The following is a 26,982-nucleotide window of genomic DNA, read 5'->3' as shown; positions in this document are numbered from 1 at the left end:
ATAAAATTTGATGAGGAATGGCTGGGAGAATTTGGTGGATTCCTGTAAAGAGTCTGAGATTGACTCACAGAGACTTGAGAAGTCGTCTGAGGCTGACTGTTAGCAAGGCCTGAAGAATGGCTGTGAGGGGTCAGATGTTGACCTTCAGTATGATCTGTGCTGGTAGGTAAAGTCAGGCTAAGCTGGGTCATTCTCGGGAACAGTGTGTCTCTTTGCTTAGGAACAGATATTTTTGCTTGAATTCTTCTGTTTACAAAGGGGAAAAAAAGATTGTTCTCCTTCATACTTGAGTAGTTATTTTCAAACTCACAGAGAATACAGGAATTTTTCATCTTTATTCCTTTTCACAGAAGATCTTTGCTCTCTAATTTCCCTGGAATGACAGCACGTGCACAGATACCTTTACCATCTGTCTTCCAGCTACCCTAACAGCCATGATGAACACCGGAGTGTAAATATATTTTAAATACTTTGCTCGAAGGTTTCTTTGTGTCCTCCACCCTATCTTGTGGGTTTTCTCTCTTCTCTATAAGATTGTCCAGGTTCTGCTTTCTTGACTTGCTCACATGTCTGTCTGGCTCACATGTCATAAGACTTACTTCTTCCTGTTCATGTTTTCTAGCTTCATGCCCCTTCCCCCCCACACACACACACACACAGAGAGAGAGAGAGAGAGAGAGAGAGAGAGAGAGAGAGAGAGAGAGAGAGAGAGATTGTTAATGTAGATCTCATCCATTTTTCTGTCACTGGGCGGTCCCTGTGTCTTTCCTAGGGTCCCCTTTTCTAGGTAGCCTCCCTGGAGTTGTGTAGCAGTCTAGTCATCTTTGTTTTACATCTAGTATCCTCCTATGAGTGACTACATACCATGTTTGTCCTTTTGAGTCTGGGTTACCTCACTCCGGATGATTTTTTCTTGATTCATCCATTTGCCTGCAAACCTCATGATGTCATTGTTTTTCTCTGCTGAGTAGTACTCCATTGTGTATATATACCATATTTTTCTTTATCCATTCTTCAGTTGAAGGGCATCTAGGTTGTTTCCAGGTTCTGGCTATTACAAACAATGCTGATATGAACATAGCTGAGCAAATGCCCTTGTGGTATGATTGAGCATTCCTTGGGTATATGCCCAAGAGTGCTACAGCTGGGTCTTGGGGGCGATGGATTCCCAATTTTCCAAGGAAGCACCATATTGATTTCCAAAGTGGCTGTACAAGCTTGCATTCCCACCAGCAGTGGAGGAGAGTTCCCCTTGCTCTACACCCTCTCCAGCATAAGCTGTCTTCTGTGTTTTTGATCTTAGCCATTCTGACAGGTGTGAGAAGGTATCGCAAAGTCATTTTGATTTGCATTTCCCAGATAATTAGTGATGTTGAGCAATTCCTTAAATGTCTTTCAGCCCTTTTGAACTTCCTCTCTTGAAAAATCTCTGTTTAGTTCTATAGCCCATTTCTTAATTGGACTGTTGGGCATTTTGATGTCTAATTTCTTGAGTTCTTTATATATTCTTGATATCAGCCCTCTTTCAGATGTGTGGTTGGTGAAGAACTTTTCCCATTGTGTAGGCTGTTGCTTTGTGTTGTTGACCATGTCCTTTGCTCTACAAAATATTCTCAGTTCAACAGGTCCCATTGATTGTTTCTCTCAGTGTCTGTTCTACTGGTGTTATATTTAGAAAGTAATCTCTGGTGCCAATGCGTTCAAGAGTACTTCCAACTTTGTTTTCTATCAGGTTCAGAGTAAATGGGTTTATGTTGAGGTCTTTGATCCACTTGGACTTAAGTTTTGTGCACGGTGACAGATATGGATCTATTTGCAGCCTTCTAAATGTTGACATCCAGTTATGCCAGCACCATTTGTTGAAGATGCTTTCTTTTTTCCATTGTACATTTTTGGCTTCTTTGTCAAAAATTACATGCTCATAGGTGTGTGGGTTAATGTCAGGGTCTTCAATTCGATTCCATTGGTCCACATGTAGGTTTTTATGCTAGTACCAAGCTGTTTTTATTACTGTTGCTCTATAGTATAGCTTGAGGTCAGGGATCATGATGCCTCCATAGGTTCTTTTATTGTACAGGATTCTTTTGGCTATCCTGGGTTTTTTGTTTTTCCATATGAAGTTTAGATTTTCCAGTTTTGTGGAGTAGAGGTTTTTGAAGTCTGACCTGATGATTCTCTGGATTTCCTCATTGTCTGTTGTTATGTCCCACTTTTCATTTCTAATTTTGTTAATTTGGATGCTCTCTCTCTGTCTTTTGGTTAGTTTGGATAAGGGCTTGTCTATCTTGTTGATCTTCTCAAAGAACCAATTCTTTGTTTCATTAATCCTTTGTATTGTTCTCTTTATTTCTATTTTATTGATTTCAGCTCTCAATTTCATAATTTCCTGGCCTCTGTTCCTCCTGGGAGACTTTGCTTCTTCCTGTTCAAGAGCTTTCAGGTATGCTGTCAAGTCACTAGCGTGAGATTTCTCCAGCTTCTTTATGTGGGCATTTAGTGCTATGAATTTCCCTCTTAGCACTGCTTTCATAGTGTCCCATAAGTTTGGGTATGTGTTGTATTAATTTTCATTGATCTCTAGGATGTCTTTAATTTCTTTCTATTTTTTCCTTAACCCATTGGTGATTCAGTTGAGCATAATCAGTTTCCTTGAGATTGTAGGTTTTCTGTAGTTTTTTTTTTTTGTTGTTGTTGTTGTTGACATCTAACTTTAAACCATGGTTGTCTGATAGAACACAGGAGGTTATTCCAATTGTTTTGTATCTGTTGAGATTTGCTTTGTGGCCAAGTATGTGGTTGATTTTAGAGAAGGTTCTATGGGGTGCCGAGAAGAAGGTATATTCTTTTTTGTTCAGGTGGACTGTTCTGTAGATATTGATTAATTCCATTTGAGTCATAACATCAGTTAAGTCCATTATTTCTTTGTTAAGTTTCAATTTGGCCAATCTGTCCAGAGGTGAACATGGGGTATTGAAGTCTCTCACTATTAATGTGTGGGGTTTTATATGTTCTTTAAACTTTATTAATGTTTCTTTTACTTATTTGGGTACCCTTGTGTTTGGGGCTTAAAGGTTCTGAATTGAAATTTCATCTTGGTGGATCTTTCCTGCAATGAGTATGTAATGTCCTTCATCATCTCTTTTGATTGATTTTAGTTTGAAGTCTATTTTGCTGGATATTAGGATGGCTACACCAGCTTGCTTCTTAAGACCATTTGATTGGAAAGTCTTTTCCCAGCCTTTTATTCTTAGGAGGTGTCTGTCTTTGAATTTGAGGTGTGTTTCTTGTATGCAGCAGAAAGATGGGTCCTGCTTTCATATCCATTCTGTTAGTCTGTGTCTTTTTATAGGTGAATTAAGTCCATTGATATTAAGGGAAATTAATGACCAGTGATTGTTCGTTCTTGTTATTATTTTTATTTTTTTGGTGGTAGTGTGTGTGTACTTCTCTTCTTTGGGGTTTACTGCTGTGGTGTTATCTATTGCCTGTGTTTTCATGGGTGTATCTGCCTTCCTTAGGTTGGAATTTTCCTTCTAGTGTTTTCTGCAGGGGTAGGTTTATGGATAAGTGTTGTTTAAATCTGGTTTTCTCTTGGAAGGTCTTGTTCACTCCATCTATGATGATTGAAAGTTTTGCTGGGTTTATTAGTCTAGGCTAGCATCCATGGTCTCTTAGTGTCTGCACTATATCTGTCCAGGTCCTTCTGGCTTTCAAAGTCTCCATTGAGAAATGGGGTTTTATTCTGATGGGTTTGCCTTTATAAGTCACTTGGCCTTTTTCCTTTGCTGCCCTTAATATTCTTTCTTTATTCTGTATGTTTAGTTGTTTAATTATTATGTGGCGAGGTGACTTTTTTGGGGGGTCTAGTCTGTTTGGTGTTCTATAGGCTTCTTGTATCTTCATAGGCATTTCCTTCTTTAAGTTGGGAAAGTTTTCTTCTATGATCTTGTTAAATATATTTTCTGTGCCTTTGAGTTGGTATTCTTCTCCGTCCTCTGTCCCTATTATTTGTAGGCTTGGTCTTTTCATGGTGTCCCAATTTTCTTGGACATTTTGGGTCATGACTTTGTTAGTTTTAGTGTTTTCTTTGACTGATGAATCTATTTCTTCTACTGTATCTTCAATACCAGAGATCCTCTCTTCCATCTCTTGCATTCTGTTGGTTATACTTGTCTTTGAAGTTCCTGTTTGTTTATTCAAATTTTCTATTTCCAGCATTCCTTGTGCTAGTGTGTTCTTCATTTTTTCTATTTCCCTCTTCATGTCTTGGACTGTTTCCCTCATCTGTTTCATGCCTTTTTCATGAGTTTCTTTCAGGGACTTATTGTTTTCTTCTGCTTTATTTGTCCTTTCTTCTAGTTTTTTATAGCGTTCTTCACATTTTTTGTTTGTCTGTTCCTCCACTTTATTTTTGATTTCTTCTGTATAAGGCTCTAGCCTCTTCATGATGTTACTTATAATGTTGTTTTCTTCTGCTTCTTCCATTCTGTGATGTTCAGGTCTAACTGTTGGAGAAGGGCTAGGTTCTGGTGATGCTGTATTGCTCTTTATTTTGTTGTATGTACTCTGCCTTGACATCTGCCCATCTCCTTGTGGATTCATTGTTGGTCTTATCAGTTCACTTGGTCCAGACAGAGCTGACAGATTTAGGGAGCCTCTCTCTGTTCCAGATGGAAGCTCTGGGCCTGATGGGAGCTCTGGTCCAGATAAGAGTGCTGGTCAGACAGGAGCTGGGGGGCTAGACTCTGAGTCTCAGGAAGTCCCTGGAGTCTCCTTATCTTGTCCATATGGGAGCTCCTCTTGTCCAGATGGGAGTTCTGGGGCAGAATGGGAGCTCTGGTCCAGATGGGAGTTCCAGGGCAGGATGGAAGCTAGGGGCTGGTTTCTATGTCTCATGAAATGACTGGGGTCACTCTGGTTCAGATGGGAGTTCCTGGGCAGGATGGGAGCTGGGGGCTGGTCTTTTTGTTTCAGGAAGCGGCTGGGGTCTTGGGCAGATGGGTGTGGGGGCTGGGTGTGGAGATTGCAGGGTCTGTCTGCAGTCTTGGAAAAGGGGAACTTTCCTGCATGGCCTGCCAAACGGCAGGAAACTGGGACCAAGTTTGGCACGTCTTCCTGCAATGGCTGGTGCCCAGGGGTGGGGTCTAGAGGTGGGTGCCTCTCTGACTATAACCCCAGGCACTCCCCTCTTGTCCTGGTGGGAGTTCCTGGGCAGGCTGGAAGCTGGGGGCTGGGTTCTGAGTCTCCAGAAGTGGCTGGGGTCTCAGGCAGATGGGTGTGGGGGCAGGGTGTGGAGGTTGTAGGGTTCAATGGATGGTCTTGGAGAGGGGGAACCTTCCCGGTGGGGACTGGGGGGTTCCTGCCTTATGGCCATAACCTGGAGCCCAGTTGGGCAGGTCTTCCCTGTAATGGCTGGTGCCCAGGGCTGGGACCTAGGTGTGGGCCTCTCTCGGTGTGACCCCAGGCACTCACCTCTGGTCCAGGTGGGAGTTCTGGGGCAGGATTGCATCATATTTTCTTATAGCTTTTTTCCTAAAAGGCTCTATAAGTAGTATCATGGAATATGTTTTGTTCTATGTGCACATGCATTTATTCATGTACACATGTATCATACATTCTGTGTGTGTGCAAGAGTACACATATCTGTGAATTCATCCCCTGTCCAATTTTATACTAGATTTAGCAGGTTTTTTTTTGCAGCCTCTGGGGCAGAAAACAAGTTATACACCTCTTCCTTTGAAGAGACAAAACTTCATGTTTAACATTCCTTGTTGTCCTTATGCTTGTCTGTGAGCACAAGTACCTACATGCTTCCTAGAGGCTAGAATAGTGTAGTAGCAAAAGTGGATGGATAAGTATAGGGAACCACTTTACATATATAACAGGGAAGTTGTCCTTATAAATATCGGGTAGTTGTAAGAAAACCCACAAGACATGTATAACTCAAGCTAGACAAAAGCCCAGCATGGAGAAAAGAGATTAAGAGAAAATATTACCCTTAGCTGAGAGAGAGCCATTTTTATTAAGATGTGGCTTCTGGTAGACTTAATATGCTCCAGTGTATGACAATAGTTAAGAGTATATAGACACATTAATTAGACATAAATTACTCCTTAATGTAACCTTGGTATGTGAAGAGTATTGATCTCCGAGGAACTGAAGAAAAGGAAGATGTGAAATTGATCAAAATTTAAAATGCTATTGCTAGATATATTGTACTTCATTGTACTTAATAATGTTGGCAAATGATTTTTAAAAACTTTTATCTATATGCATGTTTGTAAGGTAAGGGAGTATCAAATATGTTGATTTCCATATCATGAAATATTGAAAATTATAATATTTTGTCTATTATTTTGTAAAGACAATCAATTTTTCAGTGTGGTTTTGCATTCAAAATACAGAGGAACTGTAGCTCAAAAACAGTAAATAATCTAGAAAGCTGCCTTTGGACCAAAGTAAGAAGCAAGTAAGTGGAAAAAGGAGAGTTTATTCAAGCATATTTTTCCAAGAAAAATCATCTTAATGAGACAAATTCTATATTCATAATACTGTAAATCCCATCTCACATCTTAAAAATAAGGAAAAATCAGATAACAGTCTAAAAGGAAAAGAACTAAACCATAAACTTTCTAAACATAGCAAAACGTACAATCTTATTGTGTTGAGCCTGGAAAAAGCTTCTTAGATAAAAACAGGAAAAAAAATGTGAACTGCATTTAAAATGTGTCAAGGAGACTGGAAGAAACTGTACAAGTTGGCACTCCATCAGCAATGGATGACTGTTCTCTTTACTCCACATCCTCACCAGCATGGGCTTGTTCTACTGATCTTAGCTGTTTAGACAGGTTTAAGATGAAATCTCAAAATAGTTTTGACTTGCGTTTCCTGATGACTGAGGATGTTGAACATTTCTTTAAGTGTTTCTCAGCCATTTCAGTGTCCTCTTTTGAAAATTCTCTGCTTTGTTCTTTACCCCATTTTCCAGTTGGGTTATTTGTTTTCTTGATTTTCTAGATTTTGAGTTCTTTTTATATTGGGGATCCACTAACAGTGCAGTTGGCAAAAATTTTTCCCCATGCTGTAGACAGCTTCTTTGTCTGAATCATTTTTCTTTTCTTTTTTTATCAAAAAAAATTCTATTCATTTTACATACCAACCACAGATCCCCTCCTCTCCCTTCTCCCACAACTCAGCCTTTCCCCCCATCCTTTTTAAAAATTTTATTATTTCTACCCTTGAGAATTTAAATTCAAGTGTTATTTTTACAGCAAAAGAGAATAAGAAATTTTGAAAATGAAATTACATAATCACAAATCAGATATAAAAACTATTAAATTCTTGGATGTACTACTAAAGCTGTTGTTTATTACCAATTGCTTGGTGGCTCTATTTTAAAAAAATCACTGTTAAAAGCACTGAATTGATTTAGTAGGTAGCTGCTTTCTCCTTCATCTTTTGGGTTCAAATGGGTAGTAGGTATTTTCTTTTTTCTCCTAGCCTTGGTGACCTGGAAGGAGAAGAGAGAGAGAGAGAGAGAGAGAGAGAGAGAGAGAGAGAGAGAGAGAGATACTATAAGATCCTAGCACTTGAGCTAAAGCATTGTTTATATCTCTCCAGTCACCCATTCCCCCCCCCCCCGCCCTCAAGGGCCTTACATGACCTTTTTCCCTCTCAAAGGCTATTGATCTTCTCTGCTTCATTGTCTTCATTGTATTTGCCTTATTTTGAGTCACCCCTTTCCAACTGTGGGTTTCTTGAAGAGAAGGCTGTTCATACTCAACATGACTTTATTTGAGTAGGTTGGATATTTCCATATGTAGTGACATTAATAGTGTCGATTCATTCTTTCATATATTTTATGCCATTTCTATTTCCTAGACCTCTCTCTCTCTCTAGTATCTTTACCCAATTAAAAAAGTAGTACCTACTTATTTCCTATGAAGTGCTAAACACTGTGATAACTCATAAATGTATAGGCATTTCTTCCCTTAAAATCCAGATTAAGAGTTAAACTTTCCCCAATATCAGTCAACTCCTAATTGTTAAAGCTGGTATTCAAATCAAAACTCTTGCTCTTGATCTCTATTCAAATGTATTTCTATGTCAATTTAACTTCTTCATGCATCTTGTTATTTAGCATATATACAATATTCTTTGAATTATTTCTTCAATATCCATTTTTTTAAAAATCTTCCCCAGAGAAATGGGTATAAAGACCTCATCTGAATTCTGTCCTCCACAGACAGAATTATCTATGTAACACAATGAAAATTTCATGTTTGGAGTCCTAAAAAAAAAAAGTCATTTTCCTCTTTGGTTAATCTGCTCCCTGTCTTCTTCCTACCTTAATGAAACTGTGATCACCACACACCAACTTAGGTTGCTTGTTAATTGTTTTCAGTTGAAAGCAGAAGAGTTGAAGTTTATCTCCTTCATCACAGTTGATGTTGTACCATTTTCCATTCCCTACAACTTCTATCTTTCCTGAATTATCTTCTACTTCATAGATTGTGTTCTTTGGGTACACCGTTTTCTGCAAAAGTAAAATTAACATTCCTTTTCTGAAAGTCATCATATTCACAGTTGTTGTTATGCATTCAAAAAAGACATTTCATGACAAAAATCACAGAAAAATATGAAATATGTTACAGACACAGGCATATAGGTATCTTCACTGAAGTCTTCCCAAAGAATTTTCTCTTATTCCTGCAATGATTTACCTTTGTTATCTAGAAGATTTGTGCCTGGAAATGTTAGGAAAACAAATGTTCTTCCTGTTGTTCACTACTCCCTATTCCTCAACATCTGGATTCTCCACAAACCACCCTGACTGATCTCAGGAATCAGAACTTCGGGCAACCATCTTTATATCTTCTGCTTATAAAGGGATGAGTGAGAATTTGCTCCCATTGTTCATTTGTTCAATAGTTTAAAGGGAAATCTACAGACAGGCAAGATCCCAGCAATTCATTCATTTAGACCCTTTCCATTTACTTACCTCTTTCCAGTGTCGTATCCAAGTAAGCCAATATCCCCCAATTCATAGTGTATGAGCTTCACAATTCACTGTACTTTGTTCATAAGCATAGTCTCTAAAGAGTGTGCTATAAAGTAGGTGTTTATAGTGAAGGAGCTTTCAAAAGAAGATTTAAAGAGGCTTAAAGTTGTCAAGGTTATAAATAAAATATTTGCTGAGCTCGCCAAGGTTGTCATTTTTTTTTAAAAAAAAAACTGAATCCTAATACCCTGAATTTGGGGATTGATGCATCAATGAAATGTCTGTATATATTTTCATTTGTAAGTGAGAAAACTGGATTTACTTGCCTTACAAAGCTCATTTAATACAGTAGTACTTAGTTGCTAAGGTCTTCAGAAATAATAAGATAATTGAATAAGATACAAGAGTCATCATTAAACGGTCAAGCTACTATTTGCAGAGATAGTGAATTCATTATACTGAATGTTTTTGGATTTGTGAGGATGCCAGCCAATCTATTTATTACTCCAAATGCATATCACAATAAATATTCACCCTTGTTCAGGGAAGCTATAGAAATAGTGTATAGAAAGAAAAATAATATGTATTGTATACTTATGGTATAGCTTAAAAAATTGAGACTATTGGCATGACCCTGACCTGTGTCCTGAACCATTCCTTCTCATTGTGGCTGAGGGTAAGAATTGTAACTAGTAAAATAAAGTTTCTTGGTAAGTCATTTTCAGACAGCTGTTTCAGAGATATCTTAAGAAGTAGGCTGTTAAAGGGTCACCCACTCTTATTCTCCAATGTGTGGAATGATTTTATCTTCTATCCCTAGCAAAGGTAGAGTTCTGTTTTACAGTATTGCCATAAGCAATGACTGGAAAGTTATCATATTTGATTCCAGGTGTTGGTGGAGAAAAATTAAAAGACAAGTTTTCAGGCATTACCTTGTGTAATATAAACAATCCATAAAACACAGTTCCAGCTACACCGTTTCGAATATGACTGATGTTGGGAGTTTCATTTGCTGTTTTGATAAGACACTTGGGGACTTCAATCTTTTGGTTAGGACCAGCATCACACACAGTTGAAGCTTCATTTATTTCCAAGATTCCCTTGAACTTGATGAAATTGGAGATGACAATGATATTCATTTTTGTGAACTTCTCTTTCAGGTTGATGTTGAAAACTTTTACATGGAAATACTCATTCACAGTGACCACTGTAGCATGAAACATCTTCTTTCCTTCTGATGACTCATATTCAAATGGGTCTATTGCATTGAGCACCATCACTGTCATGTCATCCTTTTGGAGAACAGCACCTCTGGTAATGCTCTGAGTTTGGATCTGTGTTTTTTGGTTCTGAGTTGGACAAATACGGGGGTATAATCATGTAAGTTTACCAGCAAATATAAATTAGCTTTCACATAAAATAAATCACAATCTCCACATTGGTTCTAACAATTTTTATGTATTTCTATCACTATGAATAAGCTAAAGAGGAACTCTTTCATTGTCTAAAAGTCTAATGAATGAAAGCAGTGGGCTTCAGCCACAGAAGTTTGAACACTAACTGAAAAATCAGAGGAATCTTTCTACCAGGAAGCAAGATGTTCAGCATGAACACATAACAAGAATTTAAGAGCAATTTTATAAAGGACTTAAGTGAAATTATAATTAATTCAATATATCCGTTACTCTTATGGCAGAGGAATATAAAAGGGAAAAGTTAAATATTGTTGAAAATATAGAATGATAAATACAAATCATAAAGATGACATAGGACTTTAGTTACAACTGAACTATCTGCGGTTATTCTGAGGGTACACATTACAGTATGTTTCCTCTGGATATAGCAGTCTGCTATAATTAAATGATCAAAACCAACATGAGCCTGCCCTTAGGCATCTCTTTTAAATAGGATCAACTACAGTCAGTTACTTTGGTTAGAGCCCTGTCCTTATGCATGGATAGAGAGTTTTCCTCAACAGCAGGTATTTGGAAATCCAGAAAAATATTGATAGGCATCCAATCACTATTCTACATAGTGTTCTGAGCTCACTGGGTTTCAACAGAGTATTTCAATGAAGGGAATATTGCCTAACTCTAAGGCAGAGTATGAAAAGCTATGAACTTCATAGATTTGAGTATAAAGGCGATAGTATTGTCTCTATGGGCCCAAGGGAATGAAAATAATACAAGCTATCATGTCACAAACAGTCATCACCTATGAGTGATTAGAGTTCACTTGAATCTGGTATTTTTCATCAGTGTGAACAGTTAGTATAACATAAAAATCAAAAAGCAATATAGTTGGTGGTAGTGATGGGTGAAACAGTAGCAATGACTAGATTTAAATTAATAATAAAGTTATATGATATGCATAAGATGAAATAGTGGGTTATTATGAAGTCCTCAAAATGATCCTTAACGCACACATTTCAAGGATAATCACTGAAAGTGGTACTGGGATTGTGGTAGTAGATAATCAATCTAAAATGAATTATTTTAAAAAGAAACATAAATACTGAAATAGTCACTGAATATTCTATTCATTTTAACTTAGGGACTTGGAAAGATAGTCCTGATATGTTTAATTGGGAAAAACAAGTAGTAAAGTAATAGGTATTGTAAGATGTAACACCAGAAATTTTTCCACATAATTGCAAAACTATCTGAAAAAATACTAAGAAAAACCTTTAAATTACTTGAATGGTAAGGTTTGGAGTGAGTGAAAATTGCTTCTGCTTTTGCTTAACTGGCTGACAATATTTCCTCAAGTGAGAAAAAAAAGGGGGGGGGGAGAAAAGAGGGATAGAGAGAGGAAAGGGTGAGTCCAGAGAATGGATGCTGATAATGTTGTGATTTTCCTTCTGTGACAAATTATTTATTCCTTCAATGAGAACTCAGAAAAAATAAGAGGCATTAATCACCCCATTTCTCATGTGTTATGAGAGTAACACTGACTTGATACTGGAGAAATAGTTGCCAGTCCAGAGTGGAAGAGTCAATACAAAATAATCAGTTGTAGCTCACTTCCTCTTACTCCCAATTGCTCATGAACTGACTTCTCCCAAATTCCCAAAAATTCTTTAATTTTCCTCGCTATGTATTTTTTCTCCCAGAGTTGATATTTTTTCTATTATTTTTACTTAAAACCTTTTTATACAGTATATGTTAATCACGATTCCCCTCCCTGTACTCCTCCCAGATCCTCCTTCCTTCCCATTCAACTTTGTGTTCCTTCTCTTAGTATCAAAGACTAAAACAAAATGAAAAGATAGAAAATAAAACCAAGCAAAATAGAAAAAACCCCAAACAATACAAAATACAAATCACCCCTCCTCGCTGCACCCACACACAGTCTTATTGTGTTGGCCCACCTCTCGGGGCATGGGGCCTGCTCAGATTGTGATGGATAGTGTTCATTGGAGAAAACTGACTTTTCCCTTTGTTAGTAGATATCAACTGAAAATAGCTTCTGGGTTAGGGTTTGGACATTTTTGTCCACTTCCTCCTCTCGGTTCTGGGACCCCAGGTGGCTTGAACCTGTGCTTATTGATGTGTGCTGCCACGGTCTCTGAGCTCATATGTGCATCAGTCCTGTTTGTCTGAAAGACACTGTATCCTTGGAGTCGTGCACCAGCTCTGGCCCTTACACTCTTCCATCCTCCTCTTCCACATAGATCCCTGAGTCTTGAGGAGAGTGATTTGATGAAGACAACCAATTGAGGAGTGAATACTATAAAGTCTCTCACAGTCTGCACATTAGCCAGTTGTGGGTCTCTGTGTTAATTTCCATCTATGGCGAGAAGAAGCTTGTCTAATGAGAGGTGAATGAGGCACTGCTCTATAAATGTGACAGCATGTCATTAGGAGTCATAGTATTGCTATGTTCCTTTAACAGAATAATACATAGTAGTAGGTTTCTTGCAGGTCCATGGCCTACCTAGTCTCAGATTCATGGCTGCTTTTGTAACGTCAGTTATGGGTTCCATCTCATGGAGTGAACCTTAAATCCAAAGACTGGTTGATTACTCCCTCTTCACCTATGTTATCACTTTGTTTTGTGATCTCTAAGTCTCACAAGTCACCTATCAGAGCCTTAACTGGTATGGACAGCTCTCATCTTCCTTATTAGGTGTGCTGATTCTCACTTCTACACTTCTGGAAATTTCAGGTCTGTAAGTATCTAAAGAAAGAACAGGACAACCATAATCTTACAATACACAGTAAAAGGGGGGAAAACATTAGCTATGTGTCATAACTGGTAATAAAACAAGAATATTTTATTAAGGTAAGCACTATCCATTTTTAACCTAGTGTGGATAGGGCTTCTAGAAGTATATATTAAGGATAGAACAAGATACCAACATTAAAATTCAGAAGATGGATGTGTTTGGACACTTACATGCTTTTGAGCTGGAGTGAAAATATAGTGTGACAAAAATTCTGAAGAAAGAAGTACCACCGATTGGGGTTAAAGAAAAGTAATTAACAGGTTATTCGTATAAAAGGAAGAGATATGTGAAAGTGAAAGAAAGAAGAAATAAAGCCCATTGATACTAAAACTTGCATGTACTAGAATATTCACCTCTCTCTCCCTGCCTGGGATTAACACAAGCCTTATTGTCAGAAGAAATGCCAAATTCATCAAGTTTCCCCAGGGCAACACAAGATTATGGTACAGAAAATTCTATTTGTATCACCTACATTTCTGTGCCTATTTCTGTCTTTGTATGATGATCTATATTTATCATAATCAACCCTGTGTATTTTTAATTAATTAAATCTCAGTGATAAGTGCGTGACATGGTCAGAACATCAAGATCTGATTCTGATATTTGGATGAGAGGCAGAAATATGTGTGTACCTTAGCCAAAGGCGTGTTGGATGAAGCTGAAGATGAGACCTGGAGCACTGGGGACTGGCAGCTGGCTGTGGCTTCTTCAGGACAGGGAGGGTGATCTGGTCCTTCAGACTGCTTGGTCATTTTTGCTCCAGTCTTTCCTTTATTAATACTTTTTCTTTTCTGAAAATATATCCATTAGCCTGTTAATGAGTCTCAGTATCAAGCAAACAGAATGCATCTTCATTATTAGGTGGTAAATTTATTATGCCTGAATATGTTGGGAATTCAAAGAAGGAACATCAACCCTCTCGCCAGCTCTAAAATGCGATCATAAATAATCATAAAATGTGTGCGTAACTGGTTTAATTAAATAAAGGGAGGGGGGAAAAGCAATATACTCTTTTTTTTCTGACATTACCTCTTGGTAGGACATAATAGAATTTGAATTTGAAAACTATGGTGGGGAAATATAAACACCATTGTTCTAGCCGATATTAAAGTTCACAAACTAATAAAGCAATGAGTCCTTGATAGACAGTTTAGGGAAGAGGCACTACTGACAGCTCTGTTGACTGCCAGCCTGCTGCTGTTCCTCAAGCTCACCTGAGCTGTGGAAGTCTCCCCTCCATCAGATGTTGCAGGGTTGCTTGTAGTCGATGTGGGTGTATCAGAGCCTGCTTCTTGCTTCCTTTTTCTCAGTGGGGTTTTTCCTTTTACTGGGATGAGTATAATTTTCATCACAACAAATACATGAACAAAAGAACCCACATCAACCAAAACAGAGGATCTAGGAACCATCTAGTTTTCCTGCCATTTTCTCTCCATTGCATTCACATCTATGTTTAATCTATTAGTTTACTGTGGGAGCACACCAATAAAGGCACAGCCTTAGACCCAGTCTCCACTACTTGATGTTTTCCTTACTTGTCCCCTCAAGAATGAGAAAATGCTTCCTGTCCTTGAACCCATGTCCATCAGCTAAGCTTTTCTCATTCCCATTCTCCAAAAAAAAATCATCCAAATTTTTATCACAATGACTAGTCATGTTTTGTGTATAATACTCTCAAATCATAGAAAGCAATGAAAGGAAATCTGATATAAACTTGTGCAATGTAAACTGCAGTTTCAGAGCTTCATTATGCTAAATGCTGGGGTCAGAGGGGTGTACCCATATATCTAATATTTTTTTAAATCCAGTGACTTTATAAAGAGAAGCTTCTTCACATCTTTAAGATGCAGACTTCTACTTAAATGTTAGATTATATTTGTTACCAGAAAAGATATTAATGAATGGGTAAGATTGTTGAGTATTAAATTTATTCCATTTATATCCTTTAAATGATTTTTTTCTATGTTCACTTTATCATTTTATGGTTTTACTACCATGTTGGGTTTTCTAATCTATCTCAACAACTGCATTTTATTTTATTTACCTGCAATGTAAAGAAGCTTACCCTGAAATACTATATTTCTTTGTGAGAAAGGGTTTCTTGAAATCAACTTGTTGACATCTGAAATGCTTTAAACCCTATAATGTCTAAAGCACACAGTGGTAAAGCGACACATCAGCTCTGATCGCTGCAGGGAGCCAGAAAGTTTAGGGAGGGAAGGAAAGGGATTAGTGTGCAATGTTACCTTTGGCTCTTTCTGTTTTAAGCCTTTTAGCAAGGTTTTCAAGTTCTTTAATTCTTTGACACACTTCTATCAGCTTGTTCAGTCCAGCATCTTTTGGGAATATGTCCTCCATCAGGTCAGCTATCTGAATTTTGTCATACTCATCTTGCATCTTTTTTGTTAGGTTTAGTTCTTGTCTTAGTAAGGACTTGATTTTCCTAAACTGGTAGTCATCCACAGCCACATCCTCTAATCCTTGTTGAAGAACAATTGTCTTGTATTCACTCATTATCTCTAAAGTTATGGACAATCCTAAAAGATGAAAATGGACATAGATTACAAACATATACAGACAATTCCAAAACAAGCATATTCCTGTGTGAGTGAATGACTGCACTTGATAATGTCCATAACTGCTTGTGAGAGAAAACTGAGTTAAGTACCAGCTGTGCCACTGTGAAGACTGGATGTAGAACTTCTGTATTAATAAACAAGCCTAGGATATTCTTCCCCATAAGGCATCTTAGGTGACTTAGACTATGGCAGTTGTGGTGGAAGAAAAGAGTTGGACTCAGTAATTGTTGCAGTGTTTAGAGTCTGGGCTATGAGTGTTAATATCCTGGATCCTTTTTCCATTCTTAGTTGGTTCTGAAGCCTGTCCTTGGATATCTGCCTGTGGATTTCTGATTTTTCCCATTCTAAAGCAGTCTATATGCAAATGGACTGCATCCAATTACAGTGTACCCGGATGAACAATGGCTGAAGTCACATGACCATGCTGAGCCACTGACCCTTGTCAACTAGGCTTTCCATAAAACACCCCTCATTAGCATCCTGTCTGGCCTGGCCTTGGATTGTGATCTTTGGTTCCTTTGTGCTTATATTACTGTCAATTTCTCCAACATCTACATACTTTGCAGAGTAGCACCCTAGAATTTATTGGATAGAATTGTGACTGTAGTTTCTTGATTTTTATCCTTTGAGGATTGACTTAGTGGTTCTTATTTGTTCATAGACACAATTTTCTACCTCCACGTTATGTTTAAATCTTCCCCAGACCTTTTAATAGTTTCCTAATTTATTAAAAATATTCTTTCCTCCTAATATATATTGGAAGACCTTGAATAACTGGCACTTTTCCATTTAAGTTTATTTTTACTCCTGAGATCATATGCTTCAAAATATAAAATATACTCCTATTGTCAAGGTTTATGGTATGTCTAATTTCTTTTTCATTGTTTAAAAAGCCATTCTCACATTTCTTTCTCTGTCTACTTTTCAGAAACTTTGAAAACTTTAGAGTTAAGTGGTGTATGTGATGAGAGTGTACAGTAGTAGAAGAAATAGAGAGAGGAGTGACTAACATTAATTATGTTTCAAAAACAAAGTTGAAAGCTATTAATGTAGAAGCTTCCATATATATATACACACACTATATATACACACACACACACACTATACACACACACACACACACACACACTATATATATCTTCTTTCTATCTATCTTCTATCTTCTATCTTCTCCCCTCTATTTCTAGCTATCTAAACATCTGTCTATCAAGAGTTCACATGAAGTCTGGTGGTGGTGGTGGTGGTGGTGGTGGTGGTGATGGTGGTAATGCACACCTTTAATCCCAACACTCAGGAGGCAGAGCCAGGTAAATCTCTGTGAATTGGACGCCAACCTGGTCTACAGAGCAAGATCCAGAAAGGGTACCAAAACTACATGGTGAAACTCTTGTCTCAAAAAGAAAAATATTTAAGAAAAAAAATCATGTGAAGTTACTGTATAATGGACAACAATGTTTCTACTAGACACCACAGGTTCACAAAAAGCCCAATGCAAGGAGTGAATTTGCTTTCTTGAAGTTATTGGCCAGACAGTTCTCATAGATCCCCAACATACAGCCTATTGACAATGCTCTTGGATATACTCCAGAACTTTATGGTAATAAGACTATATTGCAGAAGACACCACATTCTTGAGTTATAGAACATGGAGAAATCAACTTGATACTCACCTGGAGGCCTCTTCCCTACTGACTTCATTTTCCAATTCTGGAAAGTACCTGGCACAGTACTGGAGTAACAAAATAATCATTAACCTTATTCAGTTGTGTGTTCCTGCAGGTAACAACCCACCTGGCAAAACATGCTCACTGCTGCAACAGTGTCATGAATAATGTGGGATTAACCATTCATTTTGTGATTTGACCTAAGGCCTGTATGAATGGAAACCCATAGCTGACACCATTCCTGAGACTGAAAACCTGTGAGTAGACTACTCATTGTCTCTAGCTGAGAAGCTACTAATCTTACACTGCTAAATAGGAGTAGAATTAAACTTATTATTATGTCCACAGGTCTCTCAGACCTCATCAGTTAAATCTGTAAGAAACTAATAACAAAAATTAGAAAATTAGAAGCAAGAAAAAATTGGCTTTCTGGAATTTCCCAATATTTCCCCATGGACAGATTGTTCTGCTCTGTATTTTCATTCACATTTTATACACTTTTGTGATGATCTTCAGAGATTGGAATGAGTACAATAATCTAATTCAATTTTTTGGTATTTCAGTTTTGAAATCATGCCTGTATGGACCTCAGTTTAACTGGATATTAAATATCTAGGTGTGTCAATTGCTTCCCATTTTTTTGGAGAAAAATTGAACATCCTCCACACTCAAAGAAATCCAAGGCTAAATAGAATATCAACACAAGGAGACATGACAGGGAAGATTAAGAGTATTAAGAGAAAGACATACTCTGTAAGACATAAAATATTAAAAAATAGATCATCTATATATTTAAGAAGGAGATTAAAGTTGATTCTCAACAATGAAACTACCTTCTTCAGAGCAGCATTCTAATTTTCATACAATACTGATCTTCTGGTCCAGGGAAAATGAAAATAAAAAGCTTTTATTTGGGTTGATGTTAGTGAAAACACAACTATGTCAAATATAACCAGATATGGGATGACAAAGACTATGTGTAATTTTTATGGGTTCCATGTATATGAGGACCTTCATTTTGTTATTGAAGTGTTATTGCTTTTGAATTTGGACTAATCATCCAAACTCCAGTAGAATTTCCAGTATTACACAATATAGTATACATGCATCAATGCCAATTTATGCCCACTAGATTCTGGTATCAGTATGTGTTCAGCCTCACCACTGAAAGCTAAACACTTTAAATGTTCAGTTTCTTTTAAACATCTAAAGTCTCTTCCAAATGTCAAAGCATCTCTAAAATATTCCAAGTCTCTCTAAAATTCCAAAGCCTTTAAAAATTAGGGGAACCCATGGCTGATGTATAAAATGTAAAACACATAATAATAAAGAAAAAAAATTCAAAGTATCTCAACTGTGAGCTCTCACAAAGTGAAAAAAATCAGTTACCTACATTGTTTTTCCAAGTTAGAAAAACCAGGTTGTAATTTCATTCAAATTAAAGTAAAGTCAAATTCTACCATGTAAAAGGATTCTCTGGTCTGCTTAGGTTCTTGGCAGTTCCATTTCTCCTGCTCTTCCATCCAAACACACATAGTGGTTCTCCTGTGCTTAGGTTACCTCTCTCCAGACCTGCTGCTGTCTTTGGTGTCATCCTGTGGTACTGACATCTCAAAAAGTCTGGAGTCCCTATGCACCTGGTTTATATCTTCACCAATGATCTTTTACTGCCTTTCACAGTGACAAGCCTCAGCTATTCCTTATGACCTCATTTTGCCTCCAAAACTAGTACCACTTGGGTGAGTCATTCACATTGCATAGTTTGTCTGTCAGCACAAGATATAACCTTGTCCCCCTCTTGGCCACAGCCTCTGCTTCTGTGTATTAAGAGAGAGAAGACACTTCCCAGATTGTACCTCAGTTATGCTCATCTCTTTTAATCACAGCCAATTCTTGAGTCCCAGCTGACCAGAATCACAGCTTTGTAATTGAAAATGTTGAGTGTCGTCAGTAGATTCTTTAGGGCACTCTCAACCTTCCCTCTGAAACTTCCTAGCCAGGCCCCCATCATCTACACTGCCCTCTGCATTATCTTATAAATTACCATAATAGTTCGTTAATCTCTAAGCACTCAATAGCTTTTATTCTCAAAGTTACAAAGTTCTTTCATAATCCTTCCCAAAACACAGTCAGGTGTGTTACAATAATACCCCACAAACCCAGTACCAATTTTTCTCTTAGTTACAGGTCCTACTGCTGGGATAAAACACCATGACCGAAAACAACTTGGAAAGAAATGGATCATGTCATTTTACATTTCCACATCATAACCCTTTATTGAAAGAAGTCGGAGAAGGTACTTAAGGAATCTGGAGGTAGAAACTGAAGCAGAAGCAATGGGAAACACTGGTTACTGGCTTGATCCTCATGGCTTGCTCAGCAGTCAGGACTACCTGCACATGAGTGGCACTGACCCCAATGGGTTACACACTCATATCAATCATTAATCAATCATATGCCCTACACACTTTCTTATAGACAATTTTAAAGAAAGCATTTTTTCAACTCAGGTATCTCTTTCCAGATAATTTTATCTTGTGTTAAGTTGACAAAAAACAATATGAATATACCCTTAGAAAGAGATAATACTTTAAATGTTGGTTTTACATACCAATAATAGTGTATGGTATATCTTAGTATTTAATGTCTCTTGATATGACAATAAGTAGCAACATAGAATATGTTTTGACCTAAATGTACAGATGCACACATACCCCATTCATGTGTATATGAAAGAGCATACTCATTTGTGAAATTGCAAAAACCCAAAATATTTTGATAGGAACAGCATTACATTTCTCAATTACTAAATTAACAAGATATAAACATCTGTAACAAAACTAGAATGTTTGAGAAACATAAATGATAACCCAAGAGAGACAACCTTACATATATACACATCTGAAATCAACTTCTACAATATTCTGCTAAAGTACACATTAAGAACTCTAAAGGGTACTTGAGAGCCTTTAAAGTATTCTGAAAGTAGGCAATAGAGATGTATTTCTAATTAACTCTCACTTAGCCCCCTACATTTTGCACCAGAAATAAGAAACAAATCCAAACAATGTAAAACTAAAGAAAACAAATAACTTTCAAGATGACAGAAACTAACTCACTGTGATGAAGATACTGCTGATGTAAAAGATAATGGTAAGGACAGTCATGGATGATTAAAAAAATGTACTTGGATAATTTGAATCCATGGACATTGTACTATACATGTCCATTGTGTCTTATGATGGGCAATATCAGAATACTAGAGTGCAGATCCGTGTCCTGATATATTTTCACTAAATACTACTTCACAGTAATTCCTTGATGTCACTATCCTATCATTAGCGAGTCAATTGCTACAGCCAACAAGTTCCTTCACACTCTCCAGCCAGAATAACTAAAGCCTTCACCTCATTTCCCATATACTCAAATTTACACTCAGAAAGTTATTTTAATACCTGCCATAATCAAAACACATATTTGATGGCTCAAGCCCCATAAGGATGTAGTAAAGATGTCTGCCATCTCCCCTAGCAAAACATCAGAACCTAGCTGCTGTGGGTTCCCTGTCCTGAGAGCAACTGGCTTCAGCCCTGATCCCTCCACTCTCTTCTGAAGGAAGCAGCACATATTTCCCACTGTGACCTTGTGGGTTCCACAGAGCACTCAACTCTTCAAAGGAGTGGCAGACTAACCTTCTTGGACATTTCTTCAGCAGTGTCCAGATCCTAGTTAGTCTGCAAGGCAAGAACCAGGGCTAGTTTCATTTGCGTAAGAAGACAAATCTCTCAGAGATTGGACAGGGATGTTGCAAACCCTGAACTGCCAAGAACAGGAGTAGTTTGTAAGAAGGGAAGAAGGACACTGGTCACAGTCATTTCAGTTTGACTCAAGTGGTGGGACCCTGAGTGTTGTGCACTGTACCCTCTCTGGGGAGAGAAAGGCGCCAAAGTGAGGCCATTGGTTTTCCTAGCCAGTGTGACTGAAGGGTTTCCATCTGGTACACACTTCCCTACACTGAAAAACAAAGGTCTGCTCTGCTCACCTGTTCTTCTTACATGTCTTCATAGGTGGATGATCTGACCTTAACCCTTCATGTCCAGCATACTTACCTTGGGTCACTGAGAATCACATTCCTTTGAATGAAGGTGATTTCTAAAAGGAAAAGTGTGAGCCACCCAGCCACCTCCTCTCTTCCTCTAAAGGTGAAGGTGGCAGGAGGAGAATTCAGCAGGTTCTATTGCCACAAAGAACAGAATGTGTTTCCTGGATGATGCAGATACTTTTGGTTTAAGCACTTATTAAAGCATTTCCTTAATTTTCATTAGTTCCTAAGCCAGATGATTGTTGAAGCTGTATCTTGCCCATTTTGCTTTCAATTAATAGAAAGGAATTTGTCATTGCCTGCTGCTCTCTGGTCTATAGTGAAGCTGTTCTTCCTTAGGTGACTCAGTTACTGAATCCATAGTGTTTCTCAATTACTTATTGATAAAGATAATAGGTAGTAGGCCTATTTCATGACAATATGGAAACCTTGAAAATGGGAAGTTCTGAACTTGTAGTCAGACCAAGGACCTGAAATCACTTTGCCCTGATTACTATTCTGTTGAGGAAAATGGGGAGTCTCTGCTCTGTTGAATTCTGAGACATTGTTTTGTGTTGTGGGAGCCTCCTAACTAATCTACAAGCAGGATCACTGAACTACAGAATTTGGATTTGCACTGCTGGATTTTATTTTTATCTTTGTATTATTGTTCCTATGCCCAAGTTCTACCCTTTTGAAATCAGAAATATGTGCCTCACTTTTTATTTTAAAGGAGTCTATATTTACATTTAGGATACCTAGGATTTTTAAAGGACTTTGGATTTCTATAAAGTGTTGAAAAATTTAAAGAATGTGGGATTTTAAAACATGGAACTATGTTTCATACTGTCTTTGTATGAGCCCCTGGGGAACAGTGAGGGGAAATTAGGATTTAAAAGAGATGCTTTCAAGGGAGATGGGACAGAATGCAGTGGTAGAAAGGTGGAAAGTGGAATACTGGAATGACATGGTTAAGTGCAGTTGGAGAATGTGGGGCAGAATTGTGGAGGGAATTTGTAATTAGAATTACAATTCTAATGACCTTTCAAAAAGTCATATGGAAAACTGCTCCTATATATACTTCATAAAATATATACATATTCATATATAAAATTGTTTAAATGGAATTATTCTCCATTTAATGAGTAACAATGATCTTACTAGATACCAGGAGCTAACAAATAATCCTAGTGTCAATAAAATGTTACTTCCTTTGGAGTTGTTGATCAGTGAGGCCCCATGATACCTACTCTCATACACACACACACACACACACACACACACACACACACACACACATACACACACACACACACTACAAGCTATTGCCAATGCTCTTAATTTCCTTCCAGAACTCGATAAAGACATGACATACTTAGAACATGGAGACATCAGCTGGTAGTGACCCTGAAGTTCCATTCACATTAGTTAGCTTTTATACTGCTGGGAGGTGCTATTCATTCTACCAGCAAAGAAAAACAGTCATTAATCTTACCCTTCTTCTCAGGAATCCTTGAAGAGGAGGGGGAAGAAAAATTTAGGAGCCAGAGGTACTGGATGAGTAGAGGGACACAGAGTTTGCCAAACACAGCTGGGCAGTTGTACACATAAACTCAATGTAGTTGTAGAACATCATAAGACTTGTGCAAGTTTAAGCCAAACAAAATTCCAGCATGAAGTGAAGGGAGGTAGACACAAATTCCCATAACCAGCTAAGGAATATTTGTCTTTTGATGACTGCTGGGAAAGGGAGAATCATTGTTATTAAGGGCATGGCCCATGGTTGGCTGATCACAAACACTACTTCTTTTCTTTTTTTTGTTTTTCGAGACAGGGTTTCTCTGTGTAGCTTTGCGCCTTTTCTGGAACTCACTCTGTAGTCCAGGCTGGCCTCGAACTCACAGAGATCTGCCTGCCTCTGCCTACCGAGTGCTGGGATAAAGGGGTGCACCACCACCACCTGGCATGGGTTTTAAAAAGAGAAGGAGATACAAAGTTGGGTGGGTAGGGAATGGAGTATGTATCTGGAGGGAGTTGTGGGAGGGTACAACCACATGAAATTTTCAAAGATCTAAAAAAAATGAGAAAGAAACAAAATACATTTATTCTAAAATGAAAAAAATGCAAACTTGCCTAGGCACACATATGCTTCAAAATAAAGACCTGACTTTTTTTTAAAGGCAAAAGAGGAAGTTCATAACATGGTTGAGGGACAGGTTAAAGAGAACATTCAGTTTGTTGATGTAAGATAGAAACATCCCACAGTGAAATGGCGGGAGCAGAAGCAGAACAGAAACCTGACGGTTACCAGCCCATAATGAAGGACCTAATCAGTTCAGTGAAAACTTCTGTCAAATGTGATTTAAGAAATGTGTCCCTAGGTTGTTAATAAAACTTCCTTAACAGTGGAAAAATCCAAAATTGATTAAAACTAAAGACAATCCTGTTTATCTACATTAGTGGAGCTTTAATAGAATTGAAAGTAAAAACTCTTATCACATACCAAATATGATAAAACTTCTCATACTTGAAGGATATAATAGTTCTAATTATAGAATTAGCTACTAATACTTGTGCCTGCTATTTGTTATTATTTTGTTTCTTCACAGGTCTGTAAAATCACGGAATATATTTTCATATAGTGCACATATCCTCACACAGACATGCATCATATATTTTCAGTGTCTGTGAGAGCACACAAGTCTGTGAATTTGAAAAAAATCAGAATGAGAACCCACAGTTTCATGGTCAACACAACAGTGTATCAATCACTGAATGACTAAGGTGAAAACATCTTTACAAGATTTAGAACTTTGAGCAACATAACTGATAAACTTAGCAAGATAGGTCTAATAATTATACAACTCTGAAATCAACATTTGAATTATGAAGTTCAAGTACACATTGAGTCCTATGTGAGGGGACACAGACAGCCTTTCAAACATTCTACAAATAGACAATAGAAGTATGTTTCCATTTAAATCTCCTTTAATCCATACATCTAATGACCAAAACCCAAAACAAATAAAATATAACCAGTAACTTCCACAATGACAGAAATTTACTCCCAGTGACTAATTACTATTTTTAATACCTTGTGTGATGGGTAGAAAAAGATGTATTAAAATGCTTATGTAAACTGTCTGTATTTGAATAGCTGTCGTTCTGAATCTTAGAAAATTTTTAATACACACATCTGCGAGTTTTTGTGCTGTGTACTGTCAGGATTTTACAAAATAATTAATCTCCACGTGCAGATGCATTTACACTATTACTTCACAGTAACCTTTCATATCACTATCTTGTACTTTATGCAGTCATGTTCCACTGCCACCAGGATTCTGTGCTCTCTCCATCCAAGATAATTAAAGCCTTCTCACTTTCTATTTACTCATGCCTACACTTAGAAAGTTTATCGATCGATCTCCAATTAATCAAAATGCCTCTTTTCTTGTCCCAGTACCCAGAGATGAAGAAACAAAGATGTCTGCTATCTTCTTGAATGAAGCATTAGACTCCAGCTGCATGGTTTCACTGCCCTTAATGCAGCTGAAACCATCCTTGCTTCCCCCACCCTCCACTGGAGAAACCACTAGTGATCCCTGTGTTCTTGTGGATTTCACAGAGCTATCTGTTCTTTACATAACAGAGGCAGCACTTACCTCCCTGGAAATTTCTCAGAAATGTCCAGATTGTAGATCCTCAGCAGGGCAGGAAATAGGGCTTGTCTATTTCATGTAGGAAGATAAATCTCTCAAAATTACACAGCAGGATGTTGAAATCTCATTAAATGCTGAGAATATGTAGTATTTACAGAATGACAGGGAAGACAAGGGAACTGTTTAAAGTAAGTTTCTAACTTCAGCAGTGCTAGCTGTCTTCCTGGGGAGAACTGTGATGAAATTGGTCTCTGCCCAGCAGTGTTCATAGCTTTCAATTTCCCCAGCTTCTAAACCAGAACAGCTCACTTCCTCTGACTAATGTAGTTACCAGAAAGAAAAAAAATAACCACGAAAATAGAGTTTCTCTTTACTCAGTTATTTTTCTTACAAATATAAGTAGGCACAAAGCCCAACATTGAGCCTTTATATCCAACAGATTCATATGTGAGCCACTGAGAATCTTACACTCATTTTAATGAAGATGAAATCACCAAGGGATAAAAGTGAGTTACTCAGCCATCTCACCTTCCTCTCTTGTCAGATTCTGTTCCTCAAACTTGGTTGAACATTTCCTGGATAAAGAAAGATCTGTGATGAATCATTTTTGTTTAAGCACTTTCCAAAGCATTCATTAATTTATTGATGGTCCCCATGCCATAGCTTTTCAGAGCATAATTTTACAAGAAACATGTAACTCCAAAATCAGCTAAATAGAAAGTTATTTGCCGTTACTTGCTGTGCGTATTACAGCTAAGCTGTCTCCTTTCAGTGATTAAGATAATGATCTCTTAGGCATCTTTTTGGGAAAACACAACAGATCATGGGCTATCTGTAACACTGAACTGAACTTTCTGTATAGTACTGACAATACTTGCAAACTTATGAAAAGTTCTGAACTTTTGGTAGCTTCAGAGCCTAGAACAATGGTTTTCTGACTGATTTTTCCTGTTAAGGATTATGGATGGCATCTGTACTATTGTTACAGCCAAGGCAGGGAACAAATGACACCAATCAGTGGAGGCTAGTTTGAGATGTTTAAAGGTGATCCACATACAGGGTAATGTCATGGATTTTAGTAATAGTAATGGTAATAATCAACAGTAATGCCATCATGTGGCAGGGTTCCACTGATTTGCCTGGATAGACAACATGAATGTATGTTTTCCAAGAGCTGGTGTGAGGTATATCTCTGAATCTACCCTGAGAAAAAAGATAAAGAAATAATAGGATAAATGGGTAGATGACTGAATCTACTGTAAAAAGAAAAAGGAGAAGATATAAAAATGATAAAAGGTGATTACTGAATCTGTTATGAAAAGAAAAAATACTTTTAAAAAGGAACTACTTGTATTAAATAGGATAAGTAATGAAAATTTTATTGTCTGAGTTTATCAAATGTTACTGGACTGGATATTGTTATATATTAATGGAGTTTTTATCTGAATCTGTCAAATGTTAATGGACTAGACATCGTTAATGTAAATCTTGACTATGTATATTGTATATACTTATTGGATATGATTTTTATTGTATTAGTTATAAGCTTTTTTTAAAATTTTAGACAAAAACAGGGGAAATGTGGTGGTATTGTGTTCCCCAAAATATTGTGCAGACTAATTAAACTTATCTGGGGTCAGAGAACAGGACGGCCACAATATTAAACATAAGGATAGGCAGTGGTAGCACACGCCTTTAATCCTAGCATTCCAGAGACAGAAATACCTCTGGATCTCTGAGTTCAAGGCCACACTAGAAACAGCCAGGCAT

At 37.5% G+C, this 26,982-nt stretch overlaps 1 protein-coding gene across 1 annotated transcript in view; it reads right to left on the bottom strand.

Annotated features, from left to right (window-relative positions):
* The window catches only part of LOC118593284, a 78,737-nt gene extending 53,303 nt beyond the window's left edge, over nt 1-25,434 (bottom strand). Inside the window, exons 1-7 of the mRNA XM_036202653.1 lie at nt 25,216-25,434; nt 15,476-15,766; nt 14,444-14,556; nt 13,862-14,020; nt 9,934-10,350; nt 8,348-8,536; nt 7,374-7,510 (exon numbers count right to left, since the gene is read on the bottom strand). Coding sequence (XP_036058546.1) covers nt 7,374-7,510; nt 8,348-8,536; nt 9,934-10,350; nt 13,862-14,020; nt 14,444-14,556; nt 15,476-15,743 — 1,283 coding nt within the window. The 5' untranslated portion in view covers nt 15,744-15,766; nt 25,216-25,434. The remainder of the gene's footprint in view (nt 1-7,373; nt 7,511-8,347; nt 8,537-9,933; nt 10,351-13,861; nt 14,021-14,443; nt 14,557-15,475; nt 15,767-25,215) is intronic.
* Nucleotides 25,435-26,982: the final 1,548 nt, after the last annotated feature.

The sequence above is a fragment of the Onychomys torridus genome, chromosome 11, assembly GCF_903995425.1.
Source record: "Onychomys torridus chromosome 11, mOncTor1.1, whole genome shotgun sequence".
Taxonomy (NCBI): domain Eukaryota; kingdom Metazoa; phylum Chordata; class Mammalia; order Rodentia; family Cricetidae; genus Onychomys; species Onychomys torridus.
Note: the sequence above shows the minus strand (reverse complement) of the source record. Positions and strands in the feature narration are given on the sequence as shown.